This window comes from Paramisgurnus dabryanus, chromosome 16, assembly GCF_030506205.2.
Source record: "Paramisgurnus dabryanus chromosome 16, PD_genome_1.1, whole genome shotgun sequence".
Classification (NCBI taxonomy): Eukaryota; Metazoa; Chordata; class Actinopteri; order Cypriniformes; family Cobitidae; genus Paramisgurnus; species Paramisgurnus dabryanus.
Genome location: NC_133352.1, coordinates 27573610 through 27599559, shown reverse-complemented (window position 1 = coordinate 27599559; position 25950 = coordinate 27573610). Strand labels below are relative to the sequence as shown.

Sequence of the window (25950 nt, the reverse complement as noted above, 5' to 3'; positions counted from 1 at the left end):
TAAACGATCCCAACCAAGGCATAATGGTCTTATCTTGCAAAATGATTGTTTTTTCACCAAATAAAAAAGTACTTTTTAACCACAACTTCTCATCTTCCAATAGCCTTGTGATGCACCAGCATGACCTTACATTTTACGTAATCATGTCGAAAGGTCACGCATGAGGTATGCGAAACTACAGCTCCAGTCTTTACAACTTTGGAGAAAAAAGGACCGTTCCAAAGTTGTATTATGTGGAATGATACTATTTAATGTGTCAGTTTATTGTTTAAAATAGTCTGCTAGTGTGTGTTTCACATATGCAATAGCCGGCACATCACACGGCTACTGCAAGACCCGAAGTTGTGGTTTAAAAGTACATATAAAATGTTTTTCCCTTATGCTTATGTTGGAATCGTTTAGAGCCCTTTGAAGCTGCATTGTAACTATAAACCATTAAAGTCCACTAAAATCCACTATATGGAGAAAAATCCTAGAATGTTTTTCTAAAAAAAATTATTTCTTCTCAACTAAACAAAGAAAGACATAAACATCTTGGATGACATGGGTGTGAGTAAATTATTCGGATTATTTTATGAAAGTGGAGTAATTCTTTAAAACATACCCGTTATGAGAGCAATGTCATGCGCAGAGAGCCGGTGCCATGTATCATATGGTTTGCGGTTATGCCAGATAATCTGTGGTATGCATTACAGTTATATTTCGCTTTTGCCTACGAGAGCGATAAGTCATATTTCTGCAACACTACATAACACGCTTGACTGCAGATAGGAAATATTGACACGGAATTCTTGTACCTTATTCTTTTGATAGGATATTGTTTGCACGTCTACATTTTGATCTGATATACAGTATTTAATAACCCAGAAGTCCCTACAGTAAATTTTGCTAAACTGAATGCCTGCTTGAAGTAAATATATAAATATTAGCACAGTTTGGCAGTGGACAAGGACTGGCTTTAAAGATGTATTCAGAAAGGGTAGGATATCATCTTTGCTTTCCTGTTCAATCCATCCCATGGTGCTCTAAAACCTATTAGCCGCACTAATGCTAAAATTGCATCTCAGTTTGTCAGCTTGGCTGTGCTGGTTTGTCTTTTCCCTTGACAGAACTGACAACTTTCACAGGAAGTGCCTGTACGTGTTTGGATGAGAACGAATCACAAACACATAGACTAACACAGATTTGCAGTTTTGACCGAAAGGCAAATTATATTACTGAACAGTTGATCTAATTTTGGCATGAAACGTGCTTTATAGGTATGATGAAAAAGGCAACATCTTGTGTATGGCGATAACCCGCTGTAAATCTTGCAGATACATTTATTCATCTTGTTAAAGTATGTGGCAGTGATGGCGGGAAGGCGTATGAGCGAGAAAGTGTCTGACGTACGGTGGTCTAAGCTAGAATATGTAAGGCAGGTTGGCCTACATGCAACTTGTCAAAGCTTTACAGAGTTTTGAAGCAACCATAGGCTTTATCCTTGAAAATAATGGCCCACTTTTGTATTCAAATACAACAAGGATTCATAAGGAGGGTCTCTCCCATAAAATGAAAGATGTCCCCAGGCTGTAAATTGGTGACCGCTCCCCTTTCACAATCACAGACTTGTATGTTTCCCTTCATTAGCTCCTCCAGCACCCACAGCCCCAGTTTCCCCTGTCCTCATCCTCCTGTCTCCTAAGATTGACAGTATCTCCTAGTCCACTAGGTGGTTGACTTAACATCAACGGCTTCTGGGATTTCAGCTTGTGCGCTACCGTCATAAAAATAGCCTCAACATGGTCACTATTATTCCGACTGCCTTCATCGTTTCCGTAGGGATTCTTGGCAGAGGTCTCGAACAGAGGCATTGAGTGGGCATCTGCGAACTGCTGCGCTACGTCTGTGCTTACTTGAGCAGCATGGCGCAGGTCGCATTTGTTGCCTACCAGGATTCTGGGCACCTCCTGACCCAGGGCATGCTGACGGCACTCCTCGATCCACGATGGAAGGCTTCGGAAACTCGCAGCGTTGGTGACATCGTAGACGAACACCACAGCGTGGACGTTTCGATAGTAATGCTGCACCATGCTTTTTCTGAAGCGCTCCTGGCCTGCCGTGTCCCATAGCTGGACCTGGTAGAGAAAAACAAAGAAAGCGAAAATGAAAGTTACAATAATTCAGAGCGTATTAGCTGTCATTTTTGGATGGTGTATGTCCTACAATAGAGAAAAGGAATGCATTACATATTAATGCATCCAAAAACACAGATGGTAATGACTTTGTTACCCTGTCTGTCATAACCCAACTCATATTTTCCTAATAAATCAATCTACATAATGTAAATGTATTCACATTCAGTGTGCACCAGTGGTACAGAAATTGCGATCTGGATTTATGACAGCTTGAAATCTGGGTAATGATATCAGCTGCAAGCCAATGTAGACGACTGAAAAGATCTTAGCCAATCACACTTAAATGTGAAACCTGCCCAGTTACTGTCTCTTTAAACTTCCTCACAAATGCACATCGATCCTTCTGTAAAGAAACATCCTCACCTTTATTTTTTCGCCGTCTATTTCGATAACCCTCTCCCGAAAATCCACCCCGATAGTGGCCTCGGTCTTGTCCGGGAACTTGCCCGCACAGAATCTATAGGTGAGGCAGGTCTTGCCGACTCCAGAGTCTCCGATGACGATAATCTTAAAGATTCGAGTCCTTGGCGGAGGCAGTGAAGTGCTAGTCAGAGATGAGCTAAATTCAAAAGAGGACTCGATGTCTGCCATGCTGTTTGACTGAAGACAAACCAGTGCCAGATATACGTGTCACCTCACAGGATGCAGTGCTAATGTAATGACGCTAACGTGTTAGTGACTTACTAGCAGACTTAGCTAACCCTTCACCTCAAGCTTCATTGGCAAAACCATACATTTAGATTTAGAAATCAGGGAACGCATTTGACGTTTTGAATGCGAGACTCCGCATTTTGCTGATGCATTCCTGTCGGAGTCCTCTTACTGTTTGGCTCTGAAGCCACGTAGGACGTTGACATAACCGAGATCTCGCGAGAACTCAGCGGACACCGGGCGCTATTTGTCAACTAAACAATAAAATCACTTAATCGGTAACATAAAATGAGCACTAAAATAAAGCACAAATACAGTTATTTTATTTGTACTGTCCTTTTAACTGTTGCAAAGTGGCTAAATACATTTTAGAACAGAAACATTATATAAAAAATAGACATAACATATAGAAAGTGATACAAATAGTGGAAAGAAATAACTATTAACAGGAAATTTATGAAAATGTATAGAAATTATAAAATGTATGGAATACATTGCGTGGTATTACTGCATTTTTTCCTAAAATGTACATAGGCAGTGATGATACTAACTGTAAACATAAAGAAATATTTTTTTATAGCAAGTGTTACTTCATGAAAAGTAAATATCTTTTTTATTATTTTAAAGTTAACGTTTAGATATGTGCTGTCTTAATAAATAGGTTTGTCCGACTTCATGCGGCGCTGCAAGAACCGACAGCCGGATGACGTCAAAGTACCGCGAGAACGTTTCGAGAAATCATACGAAGTGTAATTTCGTCTCGCTCTCGCGGCACTTAACGTCATCCGCCGCATGAAGTCGAACAAGCCTAATATTAAAGGTTTTGGGGGCATTTTAGTCACGTGTGGCTTAAGTTAAACAGAGCAATGACACTTACCAAAGTCCAACTCTAGTTTTACTGAACGACTGCAAAAATGTTGGTAAGTTAAATTGTTTCTGTTTTTATATACTAGTAATTTAAATGGATAAAATGTATATTAAGGTACAGAACAAGCATATCATTGTTTTTGTATGTTTATGTAAGTGCGTGTTTGTTAATATCCGCGTGCGTTTATTAATCTCCTGTTTGGATACGTGTTTATCTGAAGATAGATACTAACAGTTTAATGTGCTGATAAAAGGTGAGGGAAGGTGTCGAGCTGGCAACGCCTCCATCAGGACTGGAGGAAGAGTTTCACACACTATTCAGCACTGATGCAGTAACATTTCTGTCTGAACTCATCTCTACCTTCCAGCCAGAAGTTGACAAGGTCTGAAACCTAAATATGATAACCTACACAGGATTTACTGTCCATGTATGCTTTTAAAGATCCAAATATAGCAGTGTTACTTGAGCTCAAAACCTTTATGTTATGATTTTGAATTAATAGAGATACAATTGTTTCTTTAGCATAAATGATGAAAAACAATATTGTGCAATATAGGACGATTTGGGAGGATGTTCAAACATAATCTCTTGACCGTCAGGTCTTAAAGTTGAGGGTCCAACGTAAAGTTCAGCTGGATCTGACTGGCGAGCTGCCAGATTTTCTGAAGGACACAGTTCACATCCGGAACGATCCCAGCTGGAGAGTAAATCCTGTCCCACAGAGATTACACTGCAGACATGTGGACATCGGTGACCTTTCACCCTGTGATACGCAACGCTTCATACAAGGTCTCAAATCCACCGCACAGGGGTTACAGGTTAGTGTAGGCACTCCATAAAAAGTAACAAAATACAAACATTACTTTCTGTAGGTAAGGTCAGTACTTCATAATCTAAAACAAATTTAATATAAAAAGATTTATTGAATACAAAAATATTCTGAGCACATAATTTGCTTGAATGAATTGTCATGGTTCACCTGATTTGAAAGCCAAAAGTAAAGGTTCTTCAATTCAATTTATTATTGTCCTATTCTGCTGTAGGTGGATTTTGATGATGGCAACTGCCCAACATACTACAATCAAATTAAAGGCATTTATAATGTTTACCTTGCTGTGCACAACCAGTTTCAGAGTAAGTGCTTTTTCTCTTGTGACTTGCTCTGTCAAAACCAATGTCCATTATTAACAATCTATTATATTGGTTTTAAATAGATGTGCCACCCATTGCTCAGGCTCCAGTGCTGATGCTCCGCCCTCGTGCATGGAACATGGTGGAGCACAATATGATGGTATAGATCTGTACATTTATAATAATATCCATATTGGATGTTTCTCCATAATTTCTGTGTTTGAAATTGCTGATCAGCTTTTAACTTTACTGTATAATGTTGTATTGTTAAATGATATTATGGATTTATGGTATGTACTTATTGTCTCTGTGTATAGGTGAATGGTCGAGAAGTTCCAGGTCCGTTGTTTGACTTTGGTCTGCTGATGTTTCATAATGCAAAGCTGCTTCTTCAGAATCAGAGTGGTCCTTTTTTCTATTTATCCAAGGTCGGTGTCACATTTAAATTTATGCATTTAGCAGACGCTTTTATCCCAAGCAAATTATAGTGCATAACAATGTATACATTTCACTGGGTTGAAACCCCATGACCTCTTGCGCTGCCCATGCAAAATGCTACCACTGAGCAATACAGGTGCGTGCATTATGAGTTAAATCAGTTTAACTAGACAGGATTTTTAATGAATCAAACATATCTTATTCATTGGATGGTAATTATATCCCCAAAATACGTTTTTATTCTCTTATGCAGGTTGAAAGCTACATGGAAGCTAGATTGTGGAGTCAGATTTTTTTCTGGACTGAGAAAAAGGTAGAGCTGTTTGACATAGATTTGACTTTTTTTCAAAATATAAATATACAAATCTTGAAAGCATTTCTTTTTTTAAAATTCAGCTTGGCCTGCCAGCATGTTGCATAAAAGCCACAGTGCTTATCGAGTGTGTCCTTGCTTCTTTTGAAATGGAGGAGATTTTGTATGAGCTCAAGGAGCACTCGGCTGGTTTAAACTGTGGCATCTGGGACTACTCGGCATCCTTTGTGAACAAATTTGGTCAGTTGATGGGTTTTATGAGGTTCTGATGATTTTAAACCAAACACATTGACAGTTAGACAATGTCATTTCTTTTTAGGCCATCGGGCTGATTTCCTACTTCCTGACCGCAGTAAATATGTGGATATGGAGAAGCGTTTCCTGCACAGCTATATGGATCTGCTGGTGCAGACGTGCCATCGCAGGGGTGCCCTCGCAACAGGTGGCATGGCAGCATTGTTGTTGCCTAGAGACAAAGAGAGTGACCTCTATAGGAATGTGCTCCATACTGTCACCAGGCAAGACACTGATATCGCTAAACTTGAACAAATAATCACTCTCAGTTATATTCTGCATACTTATAAATCGATATGTACCTGTGAGGTACTAATATGCACTTACTAGGAACAAATGTGTACTTTTTGAAGGGGACAGTGTTGTATAATTTTTCTGAGAGTGCAGGTGTCAGAATGTCATACAGGTTTTTTGATAGTAAACAACCACTTAAAGACCCCAACAAAGCCATAGAAACTATGGAAAGGAAAATGCCAAAAATCTCTTAGCCACATTACTCAATTTTTTCTTTTTATTGGCTTTCGATTTATTTTCTTCCTACTGTAGTTACTTATTGTATTTTCAGTACATTAATTTTAATAGTTGATTTGTCCCATTGAATCAATATCACATTTGCACTCGCCATTAATATTGGAAAAATATTGACATTTCAACAAACCACCATTATGGTGAACAGTGTTTGCTTTAGTTGGCCATGACTCCAGGCATGCATTGCAGTTGATCGTTTATCTGAATTAATTTGATAATTGTCACCATTGTTGATATTTGTAGGGTGTCAGTAATTGTTTCCGTTTTTTGTCACAGTGCATTTAAAAACCAGAACTATTATAACAGTAACAAAAGGATCAATCTCATTATGTAAAGTAGCTTAATTTTATCTCATTTTGACATTTTTATTAAAAGCTAATGTCAACTTAACTTTGAAACACATCTCTATTTTCCAATGCACATGTGTTTCTACTTAAAGACATACAAACACTGAACAAAGAAAGATTTTACTTTTTAAATCTTTTTAAAAGTCACCTAAAGCGAACACTGATTACCATAATTGTGGTTTATTGAAATTTCAATGCAAATGTGAGATTGATTCAATGGGAAATCACATTTTTTAACATTGTTTGAAGGGTTGCTTGCTATCTGGGTAATGCCCAACATTATTCTAAGGCATATTCAAATAGACAAACCCAGCTCCAATCATATGTGTTTTTTATAAAAATAAACATTTTTGTATTAATGCAGACTTAAATTGCTAGAGATCAAAGCAGGAGTTGATGGGTTCATGGTCTACGACATGGATCTAATTGAGCCCATGCAAAAAGTAAGTCACCACAAACCAGTCTTTGTCCTTTATCATCACTAACATAGACACGTAAAAAGGCTGTTAGTGTCTTTGATTGTCTCATAGCTGTTCCAGGTTCACTCTTCGGGTCAGAACCAGCTCCTGCAGCTGCGTGATGACATCACTGTGACACCTGAGGACCTGCTCATTATGCCTGCGGTCAGCTAAACTTAGGCCAAATCATATCTTTACATGTTGAATGAATATGGTTTAAATCACATTACCTTACAAATGCTCATTGTACTCTGTCCCGTCCTAGGTTATATTTTTAATGTTTTGCATCTCTATAGGGTGGAGTAACATTATATGGATTGAAATATAACATTGCTGTGGGAGTCCTCTTCATTGAAGCCTGGCTTTCAGGTGGCAAGCTTACCAACTATGGCTTTTTGCAATTAAGTTACTTTTTTTTTATTACAAAAAGTTTTTATTTATATTTGACAATTGACAAATATTGTGTGACATTTACAGTCATTTGTTGGCTTACATTATTCTACAGACATATTGCAAATATACATACACAGAAAGAGAACAAACACAGCAGGGCATATCTGAAAAAGGAAGAGTGTATATAAAGCTCTTCAACATATATGAAAATGCACGTAACCATCAATACACAGATGCTTTTCCAAGTTTTGCATTGTTGCAATGCAGTTGTATAAAAATACATTAACGCACAAACAGTAGAGACATTGCTTCACAAGAAATTACACTTTAATGTGCAAACAATTAAGATGGCTATTTATTGTGTTACAGGCAAAGGCCATTTCTTTTATCTGGGAAAGGTTGAGGATTCAGCAACGGCTGAGATATCCAGGTCTCAGGTTAGTTAGCAACACTGCCCAATATACAGGGTACAGTAAAGGAATAGGGTACATAAAGGATATATCATTTATCAGGTGTGGCAGTGGATCCGGCACCAGGTGAAACTGGAAGATAATGGCATGCTTGTGACAAGAGCTCTAGTCCACAGCTTGGCTGAAGATCTGATGGGAGATCTGAAAACAGCCATACATTGCCAAACAAGCAGGTAAGGAATATATTTATTTGCATAGCATTATCATAATAGGCTGTATATTAATATATTGGGAGGAAACTGTTATACGCAAAATCAGATAATGTGCACCTATATACAGCCAAAATTTAATGATCCTCATTTCAACACATCTGTGACGTTTCGACAATAAGACTTGTAGTCGAATCAGGCTTCTCCTATCGATGCATTGAATCTTCTTAATATATAGTTTAATACATTTAAATTTAGTTTGGTCAATTTAAAATTGTATGTTGGCTAAATACAATTATTGCCAGATGTCTTTACTGTACAATATAATTGAATATTTGTTACATTTACAGTGCATTTTTAATAAAATGCAAATCATTTTCTGTTAAAGCTTAATGACAAATATTAACATTATTTTTCCTTCTCTCTTTAGAGATGAACAGAGATTGATGACTGCTGTGTCCATGTTTCTAGAAATAGTGCAGAAAAATGATTTCCCAGAATTCATCACCACCTACCTTAATCTGGATCACACTTTTCTTAGCTCTCAGATCCAACAAGAGAAGATGGATACCACACCTAAAGCCAGACTTTAACACTTTCATATCTAGATTTACTTACACAAAGTAAATAGTACATCAGTACCCAATCAATTATGTGCAGAACATGCAATTTTTTTGACAAATGTTAAATCCCACAAATAAACACCAACTCTCCTATCTAAATATTACCGTGATTATTATGAAGAATATAATATTATAATCTTTTTTTAATTATAGCACACAAATCATTTAAAATTTTAGATTTCAAAGGCATCTTTTATGCAAACAAATCTATTGCCAAATAAGTAAAACTTTTCTAATAATAACTATTAATTTACAAATTGTATAAAAGTACAAACTTCAACTAATTTTACCAGCAAGGCAAAAATGGTTTGGTTTACCTCTTGCATCTTATGAAAACCGCCACCTATAATTTTATTAAAGCAGTTGCACTTCTACATTGTACACACAATTTTGTAAATTAAAAGCAACAAGTATAAAATCACAGTACTGTTATTTTGTTTTATTTGTAACAGTGTGAGTGTGAAATGACAAAACATGTTCTCAGAATTCAGACAGTGGTATGTTTGCGTCTTGTATTATGGAAAAGAAAAACTCAGAAATCAAAAAACAGAAAAGTTGAAACCAGCATGGGAACCCAAACAATGAGTGGGGGGGGGGGATAAAATAAGCCAAACAAACCCAAAAGAAACAGTCACAGTACAAGTCTTACAAGCCCAACAAAAGCCAACGCCACAGCTGAGACATTCAGTGAATAAACCTAAAGGCAGCAGACGATGAAAGAGGAAAAATAAAGAGATGCATGTATGCCTCTCCTCGGCACTCCCGGTGACCTTCCCATCAACTCGTTTATCAGTTTATTGGCTGAGCATCGCACTTCTCTCCTGCTAGCTGTTGGGCTTCGACTGCCGGCTCCCCTGGTAGCTGATCCTGGAACTGCTTTGTGCCCAGCAACTCAATGTCACGTTTATTCATTGCCACACTCACCCTGACCACCCCCTCCCCGCCCAGAACCCTCAACAACAGGTGCCGTTATCCGCATCTAAGGCTTCGCCCCACAGGTTTGGCACACGACCGCGCAAGTCAAACCTGGACCAGAAGTATTGCTCCTCTTGATACTATTTTGTTCTCTTTAATATTCTTCTTTTATATAAATTACTCTTTAAAACATGAAACGGATGCATGTCTTATAAACATTAGTTAGGTCCAATAAGTTCATTTTGACATCTTTCGCTTTTTCTGTAATACCGTTTGTTCTGTTTTAGCGTAAGAGCCAAATTGGCTGTATTTATTAAAAAACCCATAGAAAGAAAGAAAAAAAAGGAGTAAAACAGGTTTTTTTTCCCCTATTGCTCATTCGCTCCATTGAGTTTGAAGCGAAGGCGGAAGGTTACTGTGGTCTCATTAGTGCAGTAGAGTCTCAACCTCCGTGGGGCGTCTCGTCTCAAAATGCTGATGGCCATAAAACGGCCTCCCTGCTCCTTCCTGAAATGCTCACATCTCATTGGGCATGTCCTCGTGGTCGCAGGATGACAGATCTCCATTAGTGGTCAGTGCAGAGTTGTCCTGGTAACCAGGGGGCATGAAGGCCAGGGCGTAGGGGTAAAGGCCGTGACATGACGCACGGTATGATTCCAGAATTTTCTCCTGGTGTGACCCCAAACTGTTTTCCCTCAAAGCCTGGAGCACCTCGGTGCATATCTACACAAAGACATCAGAGATGTAGCATAACATGTTAAGTAATACAAATATTAGTCATCTTTAGTTACATACCTGAATGGCTCTGCCTGTTAGGGATTCGTTTAAAGAGGTTGCCAGCTCAGCAGCCTTCGCCTCAGTGGAAGGGTCCAGATAGACCATCATCTTAGCAGCTGCGTACATCAAAGAGACCATTTTAGGGTGCAAAAAAGTAAGCTTGAAATGCATGGATTACTAACGGCTCAAATTTTTCATACAAAGCTACAAATTTGAGGTAGAGCACAGTGCTGGAAAGGTGCTTAAATCACTACCTCAATATATACGACAAGACAGGATCACAAAGTTTAACTTCTTACACCCTGAAGCTATTTTGGGGATTTTTGCCTGGATTTGGCCTACCCAATTTCAAAAGCATCCCATACCCACATGCAGAGGTTTACATACAAAAGTTTGGTATCATTTTACAGGTAACCCTTTGAAATTACATAAAACACTGTTAAAAGTGCTCAACGTGGTTGTATGTGATATCAGTCCTCTAATAAACACAAAAATAAATAGGCGCTTTTTGATGTTTTTTTCTAAAGTTTTTATTTGAAAGTATATAACTCTGGCCCTGGGTATCTCAGGTCCCTGCAGACAGTTTTGTTTGATTCCAGCAATTGTCAGCTTACAGAGGAAAAAGGAATTTTTTCTCTATCATAATCTATGCAAAAGTTATTTTACTCCAACTGAAGGGAGGAATAATACCCTTTTTGTATACAATTTCTGCCTAAAAACATTTGAAGTGTCCCCATAACCACATACAGTGGAATAAATGCAATTTCTTTATATCATTTTAAAGAAAACCCTTTGAAGTTACATAAAAAGCTGCTGTTTGTGACAAATATTGTTATTTATGTTGTTTTTCATATGATGAAACACCAAATTTTCTTTTTTATATTGAAAATACTGTCTTTGATAGTGTATAACTCTGGTTCTGGGTGCTCTAGCAGACTGCAGACAGTTCTGGTTGTTAACAGCAGCAGACAGTAAACACCCAAAAAAAGAATGAACTCTTTAGCATGTCGCATTCAAAAGTTATTCTTATTTTACTAAAGGGTGTGAAAATACATTTTTCATATAAATATGAATTTTTTGTTTTGCACATATAATAAATAGCAAGGGATTATATATGCACACAACCAAAGAAAATGCTGTGAATGGACTCATTGTTTAGAGTAGGACCTAAAATAAAAGATGGTGTAGCATTTGTGGCTATATGTGCTATCTGAGGCAGTCCACACTCAAGTTTCACATATGTTTACAAAAGACAATTTTTTACCTTATTATTCATTCGATGATTGTTGGATATGTGTTGATATTAGAACAAAAATAACGCTGTAGCCTTATTCCTGAGAGTGAGAGCTTTCATTTGATATAAGACTTGCCCATGTTTGTCATTTTTGAAAAATATGAAATATGTAAATATTAAATGATATAATAAAATATTGGGGGGGTGATAGTGTAAATTAAGTGTAAATAACTTTCTTACAGTAAAAGATGTGTCAAAGTGATGCATATCTGCAGAAAGTAGAGACTCTAAGCTTTCAAACAGTATCTCATATGTGTTACTGGGGTCCATGACGGAGCATCAAAGATTAAAAGAATATTTTATATTAAGTCAAAATACGAAATTCTGGACCCGGGACAGGGTCCTCAGGGTTGAAGAGGTTAAAGAAAAATAGGCACCAGAGCAATTTTTGTGGTAACAGCAGTTTAAGCAAAATAATTTACTCCGGTCCTTTGAATTATCTAAAAACAATGCACTACCACCTTGTTTGTGCATTATTTTCTTTTAATTCAATGGCCTGTCGTCAATTATTCCTTATAGTGGGATAATGTTTTGTTTGTGTTGCTTGTGACTCGCTCAGCCCACGGTACACCTCTAGAAGCTCGGGCTGATTTGCCTTTTATAAACATTATAAAACTCAAGACTCTTCGGAGATATGAAGTATGTAATACTACTCTATAGATACTCAAGATTAACATTAAAATAACAGAAACTAAAACAACATGTACCTGCAAGTCTATGTGGTATAGAGTTGACATGCTTGCTCAGGAAGTTTTTGTTGAAGGTTTTAGGGTCACTTTCTCCAAAAAGTTTTGTGATCTCCTGCTTTATAACCGTCTGCACTGCCTCCGGCATGTCCTTGTTGTCCGACACTGAAAACAGACATCAAAATATTAATGTAGAAATATATGTGTGCTAGTCTAAATTAAAATTAAGTTTAAATTTAGTTTATTGTTTCTTTCTAGTTCGTTAACTTTCACTTAATTGATTCTTAAAAGTACGCAGCGTACCTCCTTTGAAAAACCGCACCAAACACTGGTGGAGCCATGGGTGATCTGGGTCCAACGAGTGAGCTCTCTTGACTGACTGCAGCATCAAAAGATACTTTTCTACAAACACAAGCAAATAAGGGTTTTAAATTATTCATGACTGATGCATTATGAATCACGAGGGTCAGTCAGTACAGTCACCTTTCCTGAGGTAGATCTCGAAGGCCAGCAGGTGTGTCTCTATTTTATTCTTAACCAAGTTCTTCAGGGGAGTCAGGAACTTCACCGCTTCCTCCAAAGGACTTTCAACCTGAACGGATCATAAAACTCAACTCAAACTCGATTCAATATCTCTCTTCTTAAAGTTTTTATATACAGCTACAGTACAGTTTGTCTGTTCGAAGTGTGTGTCAGCACCTTTGCTAGTTTTTCTGGTACGAGTTCCTCTTTAGGTCCACCAATTTCTTCCTCATCTTCTTCCTTTTTCTTTTTTTGGTTCTTCAGCTGTTTCTCTTTCTCAGCGTTCTTCTTTTCCTCCTCTAACTGGGCCTTCTTTTGGGCACGCCTCTGCTTGTTACGCAACTTCTTCAGCTCCTTGTCTGTAAGGTTGGCTGTGGGAGAAATTTAATGGGTGAGAAAACCACACACATACACACACATTTCCTCTTGGGTTTAAATGCAATGCGAGCGTGATGGTACCGTTATCGGCCTGTGACTCCTTGTTGTCGTCGGATAGCGGGTTATCGTGTAGGCTGAGGTAGATCTCAATGGCCGTGCGTGCTGCCTTGAAGTAGAAGGGGTGCAAGCGCAACACATCCTCTAGTTTAAGCAGATCCACGTAGGAGCGCAGCGTCATCTTTCTCATACAGTATGTGTGAAAATCAAACTGGTCGTCTGTTATCTCAACAAAATGCTGTAAATGGAAAAGCAAGAGTAAAAGTCAGGAATATAGAAAAAAGGATTTATTTTGCTCAATTAATTCATAAAGCAATTCTACCAGAACTTGTCATGTTTGTTAACTGTGAAGTCACGTTTGACCCATATACTGTAAAAAACATGGACGTAGTGTTTGTGACGTCACCCATAGGTTTGTGAAGAGCTTTATTGAAGCCAATAGTTGGCAAAGCCTACAGTCACCATCTTGGCAGCGTGTCACTTTTTGTACCAGGCTGTAAACATTATTTTTTGCTGTAAAGCATCTTAAAGTGCCCATCTTATGACTGCTTTTCCACAAGTTATATAGGTGTATGAGTTCCATAAAGCATGTTTCAAAAGTTGTTTGCTCGAAATAGCTTGTAGGAAAAGATTGTTACCCATCTCTAGTAGCCTCTGTTTCAGGGTAGTTCAGATTGTGCCGTTTTGAGCTAGTCTTACATATTTATGAGCTGCTGCTCCTTTGATCACGCCCCACTACTAACGTCATGTCCCCGTGCGCATGCTCAGTGGTATCGTGAGCAGTACAGACCATACGGTGTTATTTTATATATTATTATTATTAACGGTTTATGTTGCCAACAGACAAATCATGCAGAAAAGTATAACTAATAAGTACACTACAGGAGAAGAAACTCATGACACACAATGAGTAAATTGTGATGTTACGTTAGCAGTCACAACAATAAACTCGTTTTCCCTGGACAATGCTAACATATTCCCATTATAAAACATTTTCAAGCGCATTATTTTCGCAAATTACAGAAATTAAGACCCGGCGGGGATGTATACTGCTTGTGGGCCACGTGCTAATTGCTAGAAGCTAGCGGGAGGTCCGGACCGTAAAGTTATAAGAGGCTCGGGGGTTAGCATCGTCAGAAAAGCCGGGGCTGTAAGGCCCGGTCTCGGTGTGTCAAACTCATCATGACACAAAGATTCCAGCGTAAATTGTGATGTAGCAGTCTGAACAATACACACGTTTTCCCTGGACCATACTAACATATTCCCGTTATAAACATTTTCAAACGCATTATTTTCGCAAATTAAAGAAATTAAGACCCGCCGGGGGATGTATACTGCTTGTGGACCGCGTGCTAATTGCTAGAAGCTAGCGGGAGGTCCGGACCGTGTATATATCTATGCGGACCGTAAAGTTATTAGAGGCTCGCCTCGTCAGAAAAGCCGGGGCGTACGGTCTCGGTTAGTTTGGCAAAAAGCTTTTAGCTCTAGCATCATAAATGTAGTATTTTGTGACTACCTGGTGGGTGGAGACCTGCGAGTGGGGTGGTGGGTGGGAAAATTCAAACTGAATGTGACGAAACTTTTTGTTACGTCACAACGGAGCTGAGTTTTAACTCGCGCAATCTGAGACTCAAGGCAGAGGACATTCAGAAACCTGTATCTCACTCAAAACAGCATGGATGGAGTTTGTATGCGTGTGGGAGCATCAGAGACACAAATGAACTAGTGCTGCCGCGAATAGTCGACGTAGTCAACGTAATCGACGATGAAAATTTGTCGACGGCAATTTTTTTAGTCGAGGAGTCGCATATTTATTTTTTTCGGTCTCAAATGGCCCACTGTAATTCTGTCTCATGTCTCAAATGGCTCAATGTAATTCACCTCCACACCAGTCTGTGCGCTGTGCGCGCCCTGCTGGTTAATCTGCTACGCTATCATCTTTCTTCCCTCTCCCCCTGCCTTCACTGCTTTAATTTGGAAAAATTGGCGGTGGCAGGTGAGTCTATGGAATTATGAGTCGGAAAGCTTCCGAAGTATGAAAGTATTTTAAGCCAAGTTGTGATAAAAGAGTGGTCTGTTACACCGTGCCAAACGTCGCTGGCTTATCACGGGAGCACAACGACAATGCACGAGCATCTCAAACGAAAACACTCGGGAGTTATTGACGATACACCCACAGAGAATAGGACAACGTAAGTAACTGTTATATGATTATTAATGAAATGGCGAGCTAGTCAGTACTGTTTTATTAACTCTTTTGAGAAGTACAATGACTCTGTCTTTGGATGTTAAAGGCTATGTTTGCTCGTGATGCCGCCACGGAATCAACACTGGACGCAAAAAATAGATTTTTCATGATTCCCATTTACATTTTTATTTTACTATTTTAAACGGCTCAATTCATTGTTGCGAGTGTTCAGCGCGTCTCTCTCTCTCTCTATCACTCATGTTGCTTGCAGCGCCTCGACCGCGCGCGCCTCTCTCTTACGTGACAGTGAAAAGGGGGCAGTGTTTTTAATGTACTTTCTTTTTTGCGTAAACGTCAACATTCACAGATGTCTCTGACAAAGACGACTGATCGAGTTAACATGACTTGAAGAAAGATTAGCAGTAGTGTGAGTCTGTGTGCGAGCTTTCTCCCTCCCTATGATGCTGTATGCCGTGTTCTGTAGTCTATGTAACAACAACAGTGTATTCTCTTATATTTCTGAATTTGCACCGAATTGTCTGCGCTATATCACTCGCATTTAAAATCAAGAAATGGCTCAAAACACAACAACAATTATGAGAAGAGCAACAGCAGTAAAGCTACAATGTAAATGTATGGTGATTTTTGCATATCTAAATCAGGATTTTAGCAGCAGTTAAAGAAACAGCTGGTTGGATAAAAACGAGGTGATGGGTCATGTTTAGTCACTATTTTATAGGCTACAACAGAACAGATAATATGTAAAATAGCATTCAGTTGTGTTAAAATGCAATATAAGATCAAAGAGTAGAAGTGAAACATTTCATATTTCTGTTAAGCATCTACTTTGCACTGGAAGTTTATATTATTATTTATATTGTTTACATTGTAATTTTTTATTTGGTTACATTTAAGTTATTCATATTGTTTATGACACCGGTGGGTTCAAAATAAAATGGACACAATGAAATAACAAACACTTGAGTTTTTTTTAATTAGTCGTTTAGAATAGTCGACTATTCGAAAAATTAGTCGAAAGATTAGTCGTTAGAAAATTAGTCGTTAGTGGCAGCACTAAAATGAACACCCCAAAACCCAGAAAAAGTGAGTTTTTCATAATACGGGCACTTTAACATGGTAGTCTACGGGAATTTACTGCCTTTTGGAGCCAGCCTCTAGTGGCCCGTTGATGAATTGCAGTTTAAGTCACTTCCATGTTGGCTTTATCGGTTTGACCTCGAGAAACTTTGCAAAATTTCCCGTGTTTTCAGTCAACTCGGGTTGTTTGTAAAGATAAAGTACTCACTCTCTCAATTTCATGGCACTTCTTCAGTGCATCTCCAAATTTGTTTAAGGACTTGTAGGCCAGCGCACATTCAGTCTGGAACCACATGCACTGCATCTCGTTCAGATTCTCTACGGCAGAGGTACCTTCCTGCAGATGACATTATGAACTGAATACACTTGAATAATAAATGTTATACAAAAGCACAGAAACAAAATTCTCACAAGCACTAACCCGTGTGAATTTCGAACACATCTCCTCAGCCTCTTTGATAAGACCAGCCTTGAGTAAATACTTGGCACACTTGTAGTTGATGAATCGGTCGGCGGTGTCGAGAGCCTGGGCTTCGTCCATCCAGCGAGCGGCTTCACGGATGTTACCAGCATGCTTTATGCAGAAAGTTCAAGAAACAAATAAATAAATCGCTCTTGCAGCTTATCTTTGGATGTTTAAGAGTGGTTTTATCAATCCGAGTGTGATTTACCTTGTATATCTTTGCCTTAATGAGAAAGAGCTCTATGAGGGTGGGGGTGCTTTCAATGGCAGCGTTGATGTGCTCAAGAGCAAGCGTCTGTTTGCCAATATGGTTGAAATGCTGGGCCAGGAAATACTGAACCCATAGTAGGGAAGTTGGAGGCTCAGTTTTACCATCATCTGCAAATCACATTCAATATCGCTTGTTAACCATCAGAGCGATCACTACTTCATAATTCACCAACGATGCATAACTATCAGAAATGCTTGATTTTAATTGGCCAGGTCTGTTATTCCCAGATAATAAAAGATAATGCTGATAACACTCTGCTTCTCTAGGTACTGCAAGTCATCTTGATCTGAAGTTTATTACTTGCAAATAAATTAAATATGCCTAACTAATAGCATATAGATTTACAAATGATTAAACCAAACTTAATCTTCATGTTGTTTAAACCTTGTACCTTGACCTAAAGAAGCTAAGAAACAGACTTCTCATGAATGGTTTGCATTTGCATACAAATTAGCTAATCAACATATCATATCAATATTTTGTGTCCAATTGTTTTAATCATGTGGCAACTAGCCCTGTAATATGTGGAATAATAACCATCCAGCTGACTGTTAGCACAAAATAAACCTCTTATAGTGTTACAGTTCTCTTTTGAGTGAACTTGTGCTGCGTCACTGTGGTGACACTTTGGGGACGCCTCCAGGGGTAAGTGCATCTGAATGTGTAAATCAAATTCAACCAATGGTGAGGCTTAACGAAAAGACAGGGTGACGCGGGAGCCAGGAAGTATATCGCTATCTGAAATATTGCCAAAGATGGAGTTACAAGGACGCAGGAAGTATGGCAAGGGAGACGCAGCGCATCATTCCCTTATCAGGGATCAACAGTTACATACGTAACCAGAGACGTTTTCATGTCAAAAACGGGTGGATTGTTGACATTCCAAAAATTCACAGGCGGGAAGATAATTAACTCCTTGCGGGTGGGTAGTAGCATGGATCAAGAATGTTGTTTTTAATATAATTTCACATAAGCAACAACAATATGACATTTGACCAATCACGTCACCACCACTGCGACTTTTGTTGATGCTTCTCGTAGCCTAGTTGGTGCGAGCGTTGCAGAAGTAGCTATGGATGAAGTAAAAGTAAAGTTGGCGAGTGGAGTATATAAGATTGTTGAGTCTTTAAAAGCAAAATTGAATGTGTTGAAAAAAGTGTGGTGTAATACAAGGTTGTATATTTGCGTATTGTTATTAGGTTCCATAGCCTATTTAGGTGCCTATTTAGGTAGGCTACTTGAATGGCACAAAAAAGGGCACTTTAGCCTCTTTTATCAGCCCATTCATGATGCTGTTGTGATGTTGAGAGAGGTGCGAGATAAAAAATAAAGCACTTTACTAGGTTTACTTCACACCCGAACTTGCTGACTTTAGCATTAGTTTAGAATTACTGGCAGGGTTGAAACTGAAGTCAGCAGGAAGGCATGTGGTCGAGTATGTACTCACCATTTTGGTTGAACATTTTACAGGTCCTCAAACTTTTTTCGTAGCCAACGACTAATTCTTCAATTATTGCCACCTGTAAAAGGAGACAAGATGTTGTTTCTTTTTTGTATTAAGACGCAGAACAGATTTCTCTCCTGTGCCAATCTCACCTTGTCTTTATCATGGTACAGTGACTTGAGAGTGGTAAAAACAGGCGGGCATCCCTTGCTAAAGTTCATCCTCAGGTACCGATCCAAACACTCCCTGAACTTCTCACCTGCAAGAACCAAACGCAGTCATATACAGAGACACATCAGAAGAGTAGTGCAGCCCTATCGATTTAACAACGCCAGAACTGACCAGTGAGGAAGCTGAGGGGAAGTCTTCTTGGCACCAGGCCCTTAGGATACTTAATCCAGGCATCTTCATAGATTTTCTGCTTCTCCTCTACACTCTCTGAAAAAAGCATGACCAACAATAAGGGGCTAAAGGAAAACTAAAATATCTAAGCAGAATCTAAACAAATGGATATGCGTGTACTTGGTTTGAGTGCTTTCTCTAGCCCTTGATAGTAGCTCCAGTTCTCAGGGTTTCTCTCCAGCAGTCGATGATAGACCTCTGAAGCTTCACCAGCCCAATCCAAACTTAGCAGCAGTTCTCCTACACATATCATACAAACATTGCTTTAAAAAAAATTGTGATCGTACAATAAAATACATTAGATACAAAATAAAAATATTTGGATAAGTTGCAAAGCCATAATTTGGGACCAACAAACACACCTCGCGTCTCCTCTACGGCCAGTTTGTCACAGATTTGTTTTTCATAGTTGGTCAAGTGATCGAGAGCCTCTTTGAAAAGGCCAGCTTCCCTTAAAAGCCGGTTCTGATACAACAACAGCTCGCTGTACTCATAATCCAGTTTATCTGGAGATGTCTGAAACACAAACATCCATGGCATTCAAAAACCTACAAAGATATCCCATTTTGCATATGCTTTGATCCACAGCAACTTAAAGTGCATTAAAAGGGACATTTAACAAGACTTTTTTAAGATGTCAAATAAATCTTTGGTGTCCCCACCGTAGATATGTGAAGTTTTAGCTCAAAATACCATATAAATAATTTATTATAGCATGTTAAAATGTGCAATTTTTGGGTGTGTCCTTTTAAATGTAAATGAGTTGATCTCTGCACTAAATGTCAATGCTGTGGTTGGATAGTGCAGATTAGGGGGCAGTATTATCCTCTTCTGACATCACGAGTGGAGCCAAATTTCAACGACCTATTTTTTCCACATGCTTGCAAAGAAAATTTTATCAAAACTAAGTTACTAGGTTGATCTTTTTCACATTTTCTAGGTCGATACAGGCACTGAGGACCCAATTATAGCACTTAAACACCAAAAAAAGAATTTCATGATATGTCCCCTTTAAGGAATACATTAGCTTTTGTGTGTTCACTAGGAACACTAGCTATCGTCCACTGGAAATAATAAAACAAAAACTATTTGCTGATAATACAACAGACAGGGAAAAGGTAAAAAAAGTACCTGCTGTGTTTTGCGAAACTCTTCTACAATCTTGGCTGCCATTTCGTAATCTTCCAGAAGATGATATGCGATGGCATAACCTATCCAGGAGGCTCTCTGGGCTGGCCGCAACTGCAGTAACTGGTACCTGGTCTCCTGTAAACACACAACAAGTATGTTTTTAATTTATATGCCACATTGTTTGAAGTGTAACATTTAAGGGTTTGTGTATTCAACCAAACTACAAGTCTGACATATTCAAACAATTACACTGAATTAAAAGAGCCTATACCACTTCACTTTAAACCTTACTTTATACTAATCTTCACATCGTTCAAATACAGATTATGGATTAAGATACCCTGAATAAACCCGCTTCTCTGCAGAGCCCAGAAGCGCAGCTGCTTGTCCTGTCACAATCATTTCATCATTGTTCCCAGACACTTTCACAATAACTCGAAATAACTCACCCTATAACCCTCGAGGTCCCTCATTTGGATCTGCAGCAGTGAGAGATCTCTGAGGATTTGCAGATTGTCTTTGTCCCATTTTAGGGCATTCCTGTAGCACTTGATAGCCTCATCATACTTCTTATCCGAGCGCTGAAGCAAACCATACACGTGCCAACCTGAGGTGAAGAGTTAAGGACAGGGAACAACACAGCACCTATTGCATACAATGCAGAAACCACTTACATAGAGCTGTACTGAGTCAAAAGTTAATTGGTCTACGCCAAGGTCTCGAAAACCAGTTTTTAATGGTTCTGTAAGAAAATTAAAAAGGTTTAAGGATACAGACATGACTCTTCAGATCATTTCGTAAACCTCTTCGCACTAGGTCATATGCCTCCTCTTTTCGACCCAAGCAGTTCAGAGTCAGTCCCTTCATTGCTAGGGTCTCTGTTGGAAAAGTCAGAAAACAACAATCCTTTTAGGACAACTAAAGGTGAAGTATGTGAGAATATTTAAAACCATATATTTCTGTTTGAGGTCACAAACATTAAACCTACACATTTTTAAACCAAAAAGAAAATGTCTTACCGCCATGTTCGGCAAACTTTGGGTTGGACAGGATCTGTTTGCAAAACTTGAGCCCATTTCTGTATTGCTTGTGTTCGTAGCATCTCTAAAAAGACAAAAATAGCATGCTCACTACAAACATCTTCACTGCATGCTAGGCATAACAAAGGTCCTAACGTAGATGTGGTTAGTGAAATTTCACAAACAAAACCAAACAAATCAAAACCGCAATGCGAATGCATATCATGTAACCACCAGCTGAAATACAAAGTCAAGTGACTCCGAGTATAAAAGCAACGTGAATCATCTTGGCACCTCGTATAGGAGAGATCAGTTCACAAAGGCTAACAAGATTTCGAGGGTGCTAAAGTCAACTACTGCACTGGATACTCATCGATGCCAGAAAAAGGATTCAACAGAAAAGCCCAACCTACTGTAACAAATTTCCTTTCAAATTTGCTTAGTGATCCCTGCCATGCAGGTCAACAGAAACAAAGTGACTTAAAGGAAAGACTGTGATGCTGAAATGTTGATTACAAACACTTTCATATCTACAACAGTAACCATAACAGCTTAGAGGTCCAAAGCACTGCCTGTCAAAAAACACGCTGCAATGCCTCTCTAACACTAGGGACTGAGCCATTTAATACTGTTGTCTGCACGTGCCATCTATCGTCCGATGTCTCTTTTACAAACAAAAACGTTAAAAAAAAATACATCATGTCAGATGATAACATTGTCTAAAATCAGGTAGACGCCACTATAATAAATAAAAACACACATTTGTTTCTCTGCTAGTTAAGATGCTGAATCATAACCAACATAATGCACAGAGTTGTACAACTTTTAACGTGCTAGTATGATATTCCAGTTCAGTAATTGTTGATTTACAACATACAAAGTTGACATTATTTAAAATATCTTTCAAAATGGCTGCAAGATGCATATTTAAGCTATGGCTTAAAATGTTACTTTTCGTTGTAAAACTAATACTAATACATGATTAGTGGAGCTTGAATGTGACTGCAGTTTTGAGGCGTGGCTTTCATGTACTAATAAAAGTGTCCATGTTAAAGAAATACACTGCACAAAATAATGCATTTTTGCTAAAGACTGTGCCAAACAGATGCATGGGGTAAGCTACACTTCAAGTCTTTAAATACGCACTCGTGTGCTTGTTCTGCTTTATAAGTGGCGAATAGTTAGCTTGTGTGTTAACTTATCATTTAACTGATTCAACATAATTAACTGCATTAAACTTAAACAGAGTGTTTTGCACAGATCCGGTGTTAAGTGCTAAGATAGCTAGCTTCTCTGTACTGGACAAGTTCGTCTGCTCTCGAAGTGGGTGAATGTGCATGAACTAGTCATGCTACGAGCAAAATAGCAATGTCCTCTCTTAGCCTCCGTAAATACCTAACGAGGCTGCTAAACGCTCTTAGGAGATTCCTCGTGGGGTCAGCGACGAGTGATCCTGGCTAAAATAGGAAGGCGACTGACATACGTTTGCTTTCTATTATTAACGATCCAGCACTCGTTTGCAGATACATTTCTCCCAACTTACCAATATTCTCTTAAAGAGCGCGTTCTCCTTCGGCGGCAGAGTTATCGAGGGCATTGTTCTTGCTGAATGGTGATAGCTGTGACTTTGCTCTGATCATGAATCGCACTCCGTGATCCTCTAACCGGATTGTCTGTTGTATCGTAAAAGCCCCCCGAACTTCGCTGTCTGGGGCTCCTCGCCTTCACGTGGTGACAGCAGGCCCCCCTTACGAACCAAAATGGCGACGCTGCTTCTCCCCGGGTCAAATGGTGAACTGGGCATGCGTGGAGTGTGTAGCGTTTCCGAGGCGGGGACGAATCGGTAGAAATTAACATAATGTGAAAGAAAACGATAGTGTGGATATTTCCTATTTTTCGTCACCACTGTTATTATTTTATTGTAATGATGCAATAAAATTTACAATCAAATATAAACATTGCAATACTGTTCTATAGTGTCAGACCCATCTCATAATGTTCGTACAGCTACATTACCTACTGTTTCCAGTAGATGGCATTATCAATTTAAGTGCATTAGAGTGAGGTTTAAATTAAGCATTTAAATATCAGTATTAAACCGCATAAAATTTAATAAAACGTATAGTTCAGTTATAAGTAAGGTCATTAAAAATATGTATATAGCTGCACGGTATAATGAGTTTTTTCCTAAATTGTTCATTTCAAAAGTTTCCCTGAACATTTTTATGTGCGTTTCAACACATTAAGATACGTGCATATTACTTAAATGAGGGAATTATGTGTGACTGAGTAAAAATGATTTCTTCATGCACGTTTTCTTTCTTCTATTCCTGATCGATTTATCTACGTGCCGCTAGCTGGTCGGTCAAGTCATGTAGGGAAGATAATCGAGCACAGATAACATCAAACAACGTTGTGTCTAGGATAATCAACGCTGTCAAAATGACTCTCGGTCGGTTATTACTGCGAACGTCGACTATCCATAAGAGTGAGTACTATAAATCAAATTATATTAGTTGTACATTTAATCTCACGACGTTTTTTGTCTATCTTTATTCGTCCTATTTAGCAATGCACTTAACTGACCTTGCTTAGCTTAGCAACTAGCAGCGCACTAGTCAATGCGCTAAGCTGGGGAAGTCTGGTTTTATCTGGTGTAACAAGCAGGTTTGTCACTTTTTAAGCCTGTCAAACTGGACTTAAGTGGTCAGACTGAAAGACCAGCTGACCCACCAGCTTGACCAACTTTACCAGGCTGGGAGGACCAGCTTAAACCAGCAAAACAGCTTAAGTTGGTTATTTTTTAAATTATGCTATACTTAATATATAATATATAATGGAATATATAAATGGAAATTTTACATTATATACATAGATTTTGCATTATAATAGAAGTATTAGTTTAGAAAATCACCAGCAGTGGATAATGCATATGTGCTGTTGCTTCATTTGTTAATGCATTTGCAAATTTAAAGCAAATTCTACAAAAGGAACCAAAAGTGTCCGATACTTCAGCCAATAAATATAAATAAGGTTGATTAACTGTTTTATTTTCTCTCGTTCAGTGGTTAGCAGAAATGCCTTCACCGCCTCTAACCCTGATTACTCCAGACCAAATATGCTAAGAGTAGGACTGGCATTTGGAAGCACAGCTGTCCTGTGGGCACTGGTAATCATCCATTTTAATTGTTTTGAACACATCTGTTATTGCAGTTTCCTGATAGCAAAATTTGAAAGTGTTAACACAATCTCTCTGCCCCCCACAAGCTCATTAAACAACATAGCACTGATGTGCAGGAATACAAAACACGGAATGGGCTGGAGTGATTCATGCAGTAAGTTAAATTATGTCTCATAAATCAAAATATATCAACAGTGTATCTTTTTAGTGTGCTCCCCTGATGTTTACAAACGTCTTGTATCAGAGTTTGCCGATGATGGTGTGGTGTAAAGTGCATGATAATTAATTTTGTATACATTTTTATTCATTTTTGTTATTCTTTGCAGGCCACTGACTGCTGTTTTCTCTGGATCGATGGCTTTTCCCATTTTATGTTCCTGCCATGTAAAGATGTACAAAAATGCTTAATAAAGATGTGTATGTATAACTAATCTATAGTTAGCCTTGCTGCTCTCCAGTGATCATCTTGGTTTTCTTGGTTTTTGGTTATAAATCCTAGCACCAAGCAGAAATAAAGAGTAACTAAACCCCTGGTCAGAGCCTGACTCCACCCACTGCAATATTTGAAAAATGCAAGAAAAGTGGGCAGATCCCAACGGAGATAAAGGGGACGAACTAAGTGTGTGGTGAGATCGTAACAAGGGCGTGGTGAGCTTGAACCTGCTTACGTCAAGAGTTATTTCTTGGACCCAACATCCAATAGGAAAATTCAACTGCAGTAGCCAACGTTCAACCTGAAGAGGGCAGCACTCAGACGTTTTTACACCATTGTAGTATTGAAACACTTTATATCCAAATGTCAAAAAACTTACTAAAATCAATGAACAGCACTAATAAAGCATCATTCTTACAGATCATTAACTAAAAAAGTTGGTTTAGGGTTTAGTTACTCTTTAAGAGGAACAAGTATTAAAAGTCTTCAAAAACCAGTGATATAAGTTTTTATCTATAAAGTTAGATTTTATGCATGTGTAAAATACTATGTAAGTTTGCTTAGGAAAAGAGACAACTTTTGGGGGGGTCATATACCTTTTTCACTGTACAGTAACGCGCATGCATGAAGAAAACCAATAATTACAGCCAGTGTCCCAAGGACGACGTATTTTAGAAGTTAGCGGGATACTGGTTCTCTCGCGAATAAGCACATACAAATTTTTCCATAGACTTTTGAATTATTCCAAAAAATAAGATCTGTGTTTAACAAAAGTTTATGACACACTTTTTGTCCAACAATTTAACCTTCACAGATGAACATAACTTTAATGATTTTTTGAAGTCAAAATC

General features: G+C 38.5%; 4 protein-coding genes across 4 annotated transcripts; 2 read left to right on the top strand and 2 right to left on the bottom strand.

The window, feature by feature from the left end:
- Positions 1 to 152: 152 nt before the first annotated feature.
- On the bottom strand, positions 153 to 3031 carry rab33ba (RAB33B, member RAS oncogene family a). Its single transcript, XM_065273937.2, has 2 exons — positions 2541 to 3031; positions 153 to 2117 (listed from the first exon to the last, which is right to left on the bottom strand). Exons 1-2 carry the CDS (start codon positions 2766 to 2768, stop codon positions 1626 to 1628), a joined length of 720 nt encoding a protein of 239 aa, XP_065130009.1. The 5' UTR covers positions 2769 to 3031; the 3' UTR covers positions 153 to 1625.
- Positions 3032 to 3665: 634 nt separating this feature from the next.
- Positions 3666 to 9434, top strand: ugl (ureidoglycolate lyase). Its single transcript, XM_065273936.2, has 15 exons — positions 3666 to 3748; positions 3950 to 4078; positions 4296 to 4514; positions 4740 to 4830; positions 4911 to 4987; positions 5145 to 5255; positions 5519 to 5578; positions 5662 to 5818; positions 5898 to 6096; positions 7112 to 7190; positions 7278 to 7370; positions 7502 to 7574; positions 7968 to 8035; positions 8111 to 8241; positions 8648 to 9434. Exons 1-15 carry the CDS (start codon positions 3743 to 3745, stop codon positions 8808 to 8810), a joined length of 1656 nt encoding a protein of 551 aa, XP_065130008.2. The 5' UTR covers positions 3666 to 3742; the 3' UTR covers positions 8811 to 9434.
- On the bottom strand, positions 9259 to 23285 carry naa15a (N-alpha-acetyltransferase 15, NatA auxiliary subunit a). The gene is made up of 20 exons (XM_065273935.2): positions 23029 to 23285; positions 21486 to 21570; positions 21240 to 21344; positions 20916 to 21073; positions 20467 to 20601; positions 19698 to 19851; positions 19456 to 19575; positions 19276 to 19371; positions 19086 to 19192; positions 18937 to 19009; positions 17427 to 17596; positions 17177 to 17329; positions 16964 to 17092; positions 13494 to 13707; positions 13212 to 13405; positions 12996 to 13104; positions 12816 to 12914; positions 12534 to 12677; positions 10551 to 10648; positions 9259 to 10478 (listed from the first exon to the last, which is right to left on the bottom strand). Exons 1-20 carry the CDS (start codon positions 23080 to 23082, stop codon positions 10272 to 10274), a joined length of 2604 nt encoding a protein of 867 aa, XP_065130007.2. The 5' UTR covers positions 23083 to 23285; the 3' UTR covers positions 9259 to 10271.
- Positions 23286 to 23817: 532 nt separating this feature from the next.
- On the top strand, positions 23818 to 25097 carry ndufc1 (NADH:ubiquinone oxidoreductase subunit C1). Its single transcript, XM_065270614.2, has 4 exons — positions 23818 to 23973; positions 24551 to 24654; positions 24753 to 24820; positions 24993 to 25097. Exons 1-3 carry the CDS (start codon positions 23928 to 23930, stop codon positions 24810 to 24812), a joined length of 210 nt encoding a protein of 69 aa, XP_065126686.2. The 5' UTR covers positions 23818 to 23927; the 3' UTR covers positions 24813 to 24820; positions 24993 to 25097.
- Positions 25098 to 25950: the final 853 nt, after the last annotated feature.

Excerpts from the sequence above, each read along its gene's own strand:
- ugl (XM_065273936.2), top strand. Across the intron at positions 4,079-4,295 it reads TCCAGCCAGAAGTTGACAAG|GTCTTAAAGTTGAGGGTCCA; the intron begins GTCTGAAACCTA and ends CTTGACCGTCAG. Across the intron at positions 4,988-5,144 it reads TGGTGGAGCACAATATGATG|GTGAATGGTCGAGAAGTTCC; the intron begins GTATAGATCTGT and ends CTCTGTGTATAG.
- rab33ba (XM_065273937.2), bottom strand. The coding sequence starts at position 2,768 with ATGGCAGACATCGAGTCCTCTTTTGAATTTAGCTCATCTCTGACTAGC. Across the intron at positions 2,118-2,540 it reads TAGACGGCGAAAAAATAAAG|GTCCAGCTATGGGACACGGC; the intron begins GTGAGGATGTTT and ends TTTCTCTACCAG.
- naa15a (XM_065273935.2), bottom strand. The coding sequence starts at position 23,082 with ATGCCCTCGATAACTCTGCCGCCGAAGGAGAACGCGCTCTTTAAGAGA. Across the intron at positions 20,602-20,915 it reads GGGACCTCGAGGGTTATAGG|GAGACCAGGTACCAGTTACT; the intron begins GTGAGTTATTTC and ends GTGTGTTTACAG. Across the intron at positions 19,576-19,697 it reads GGCCGTAGAGGAGACGCGAG|GAGAACTGCTGCTAAGTTTG; the intron begins GTGTGTTTGTTG and ends TGATATGTGTAG.
- ndufc1 (XM_065270614.2), top strand. The coding sequence starts at position 23,928 with ATGACTCTCGGTCGGTTATTACTGCGAACGTCGACTATCCATAAGA. Across the intron at positions 23,974-24,550 it reads AACGTCGACTATCCATAAGA|TGGTTAGCAGAAATGCCTTC; the intron begins GTGAGTACTATA and ends TCTCTCGTTCAG. Across the intron at positions 24,655-24,752 it reads CAGCTGTCCTGTGGGCACTG|CTCATTAAACAACATAGCAC; the intron begins GTAATCATCCAT and ends GCCCCCCACAAG.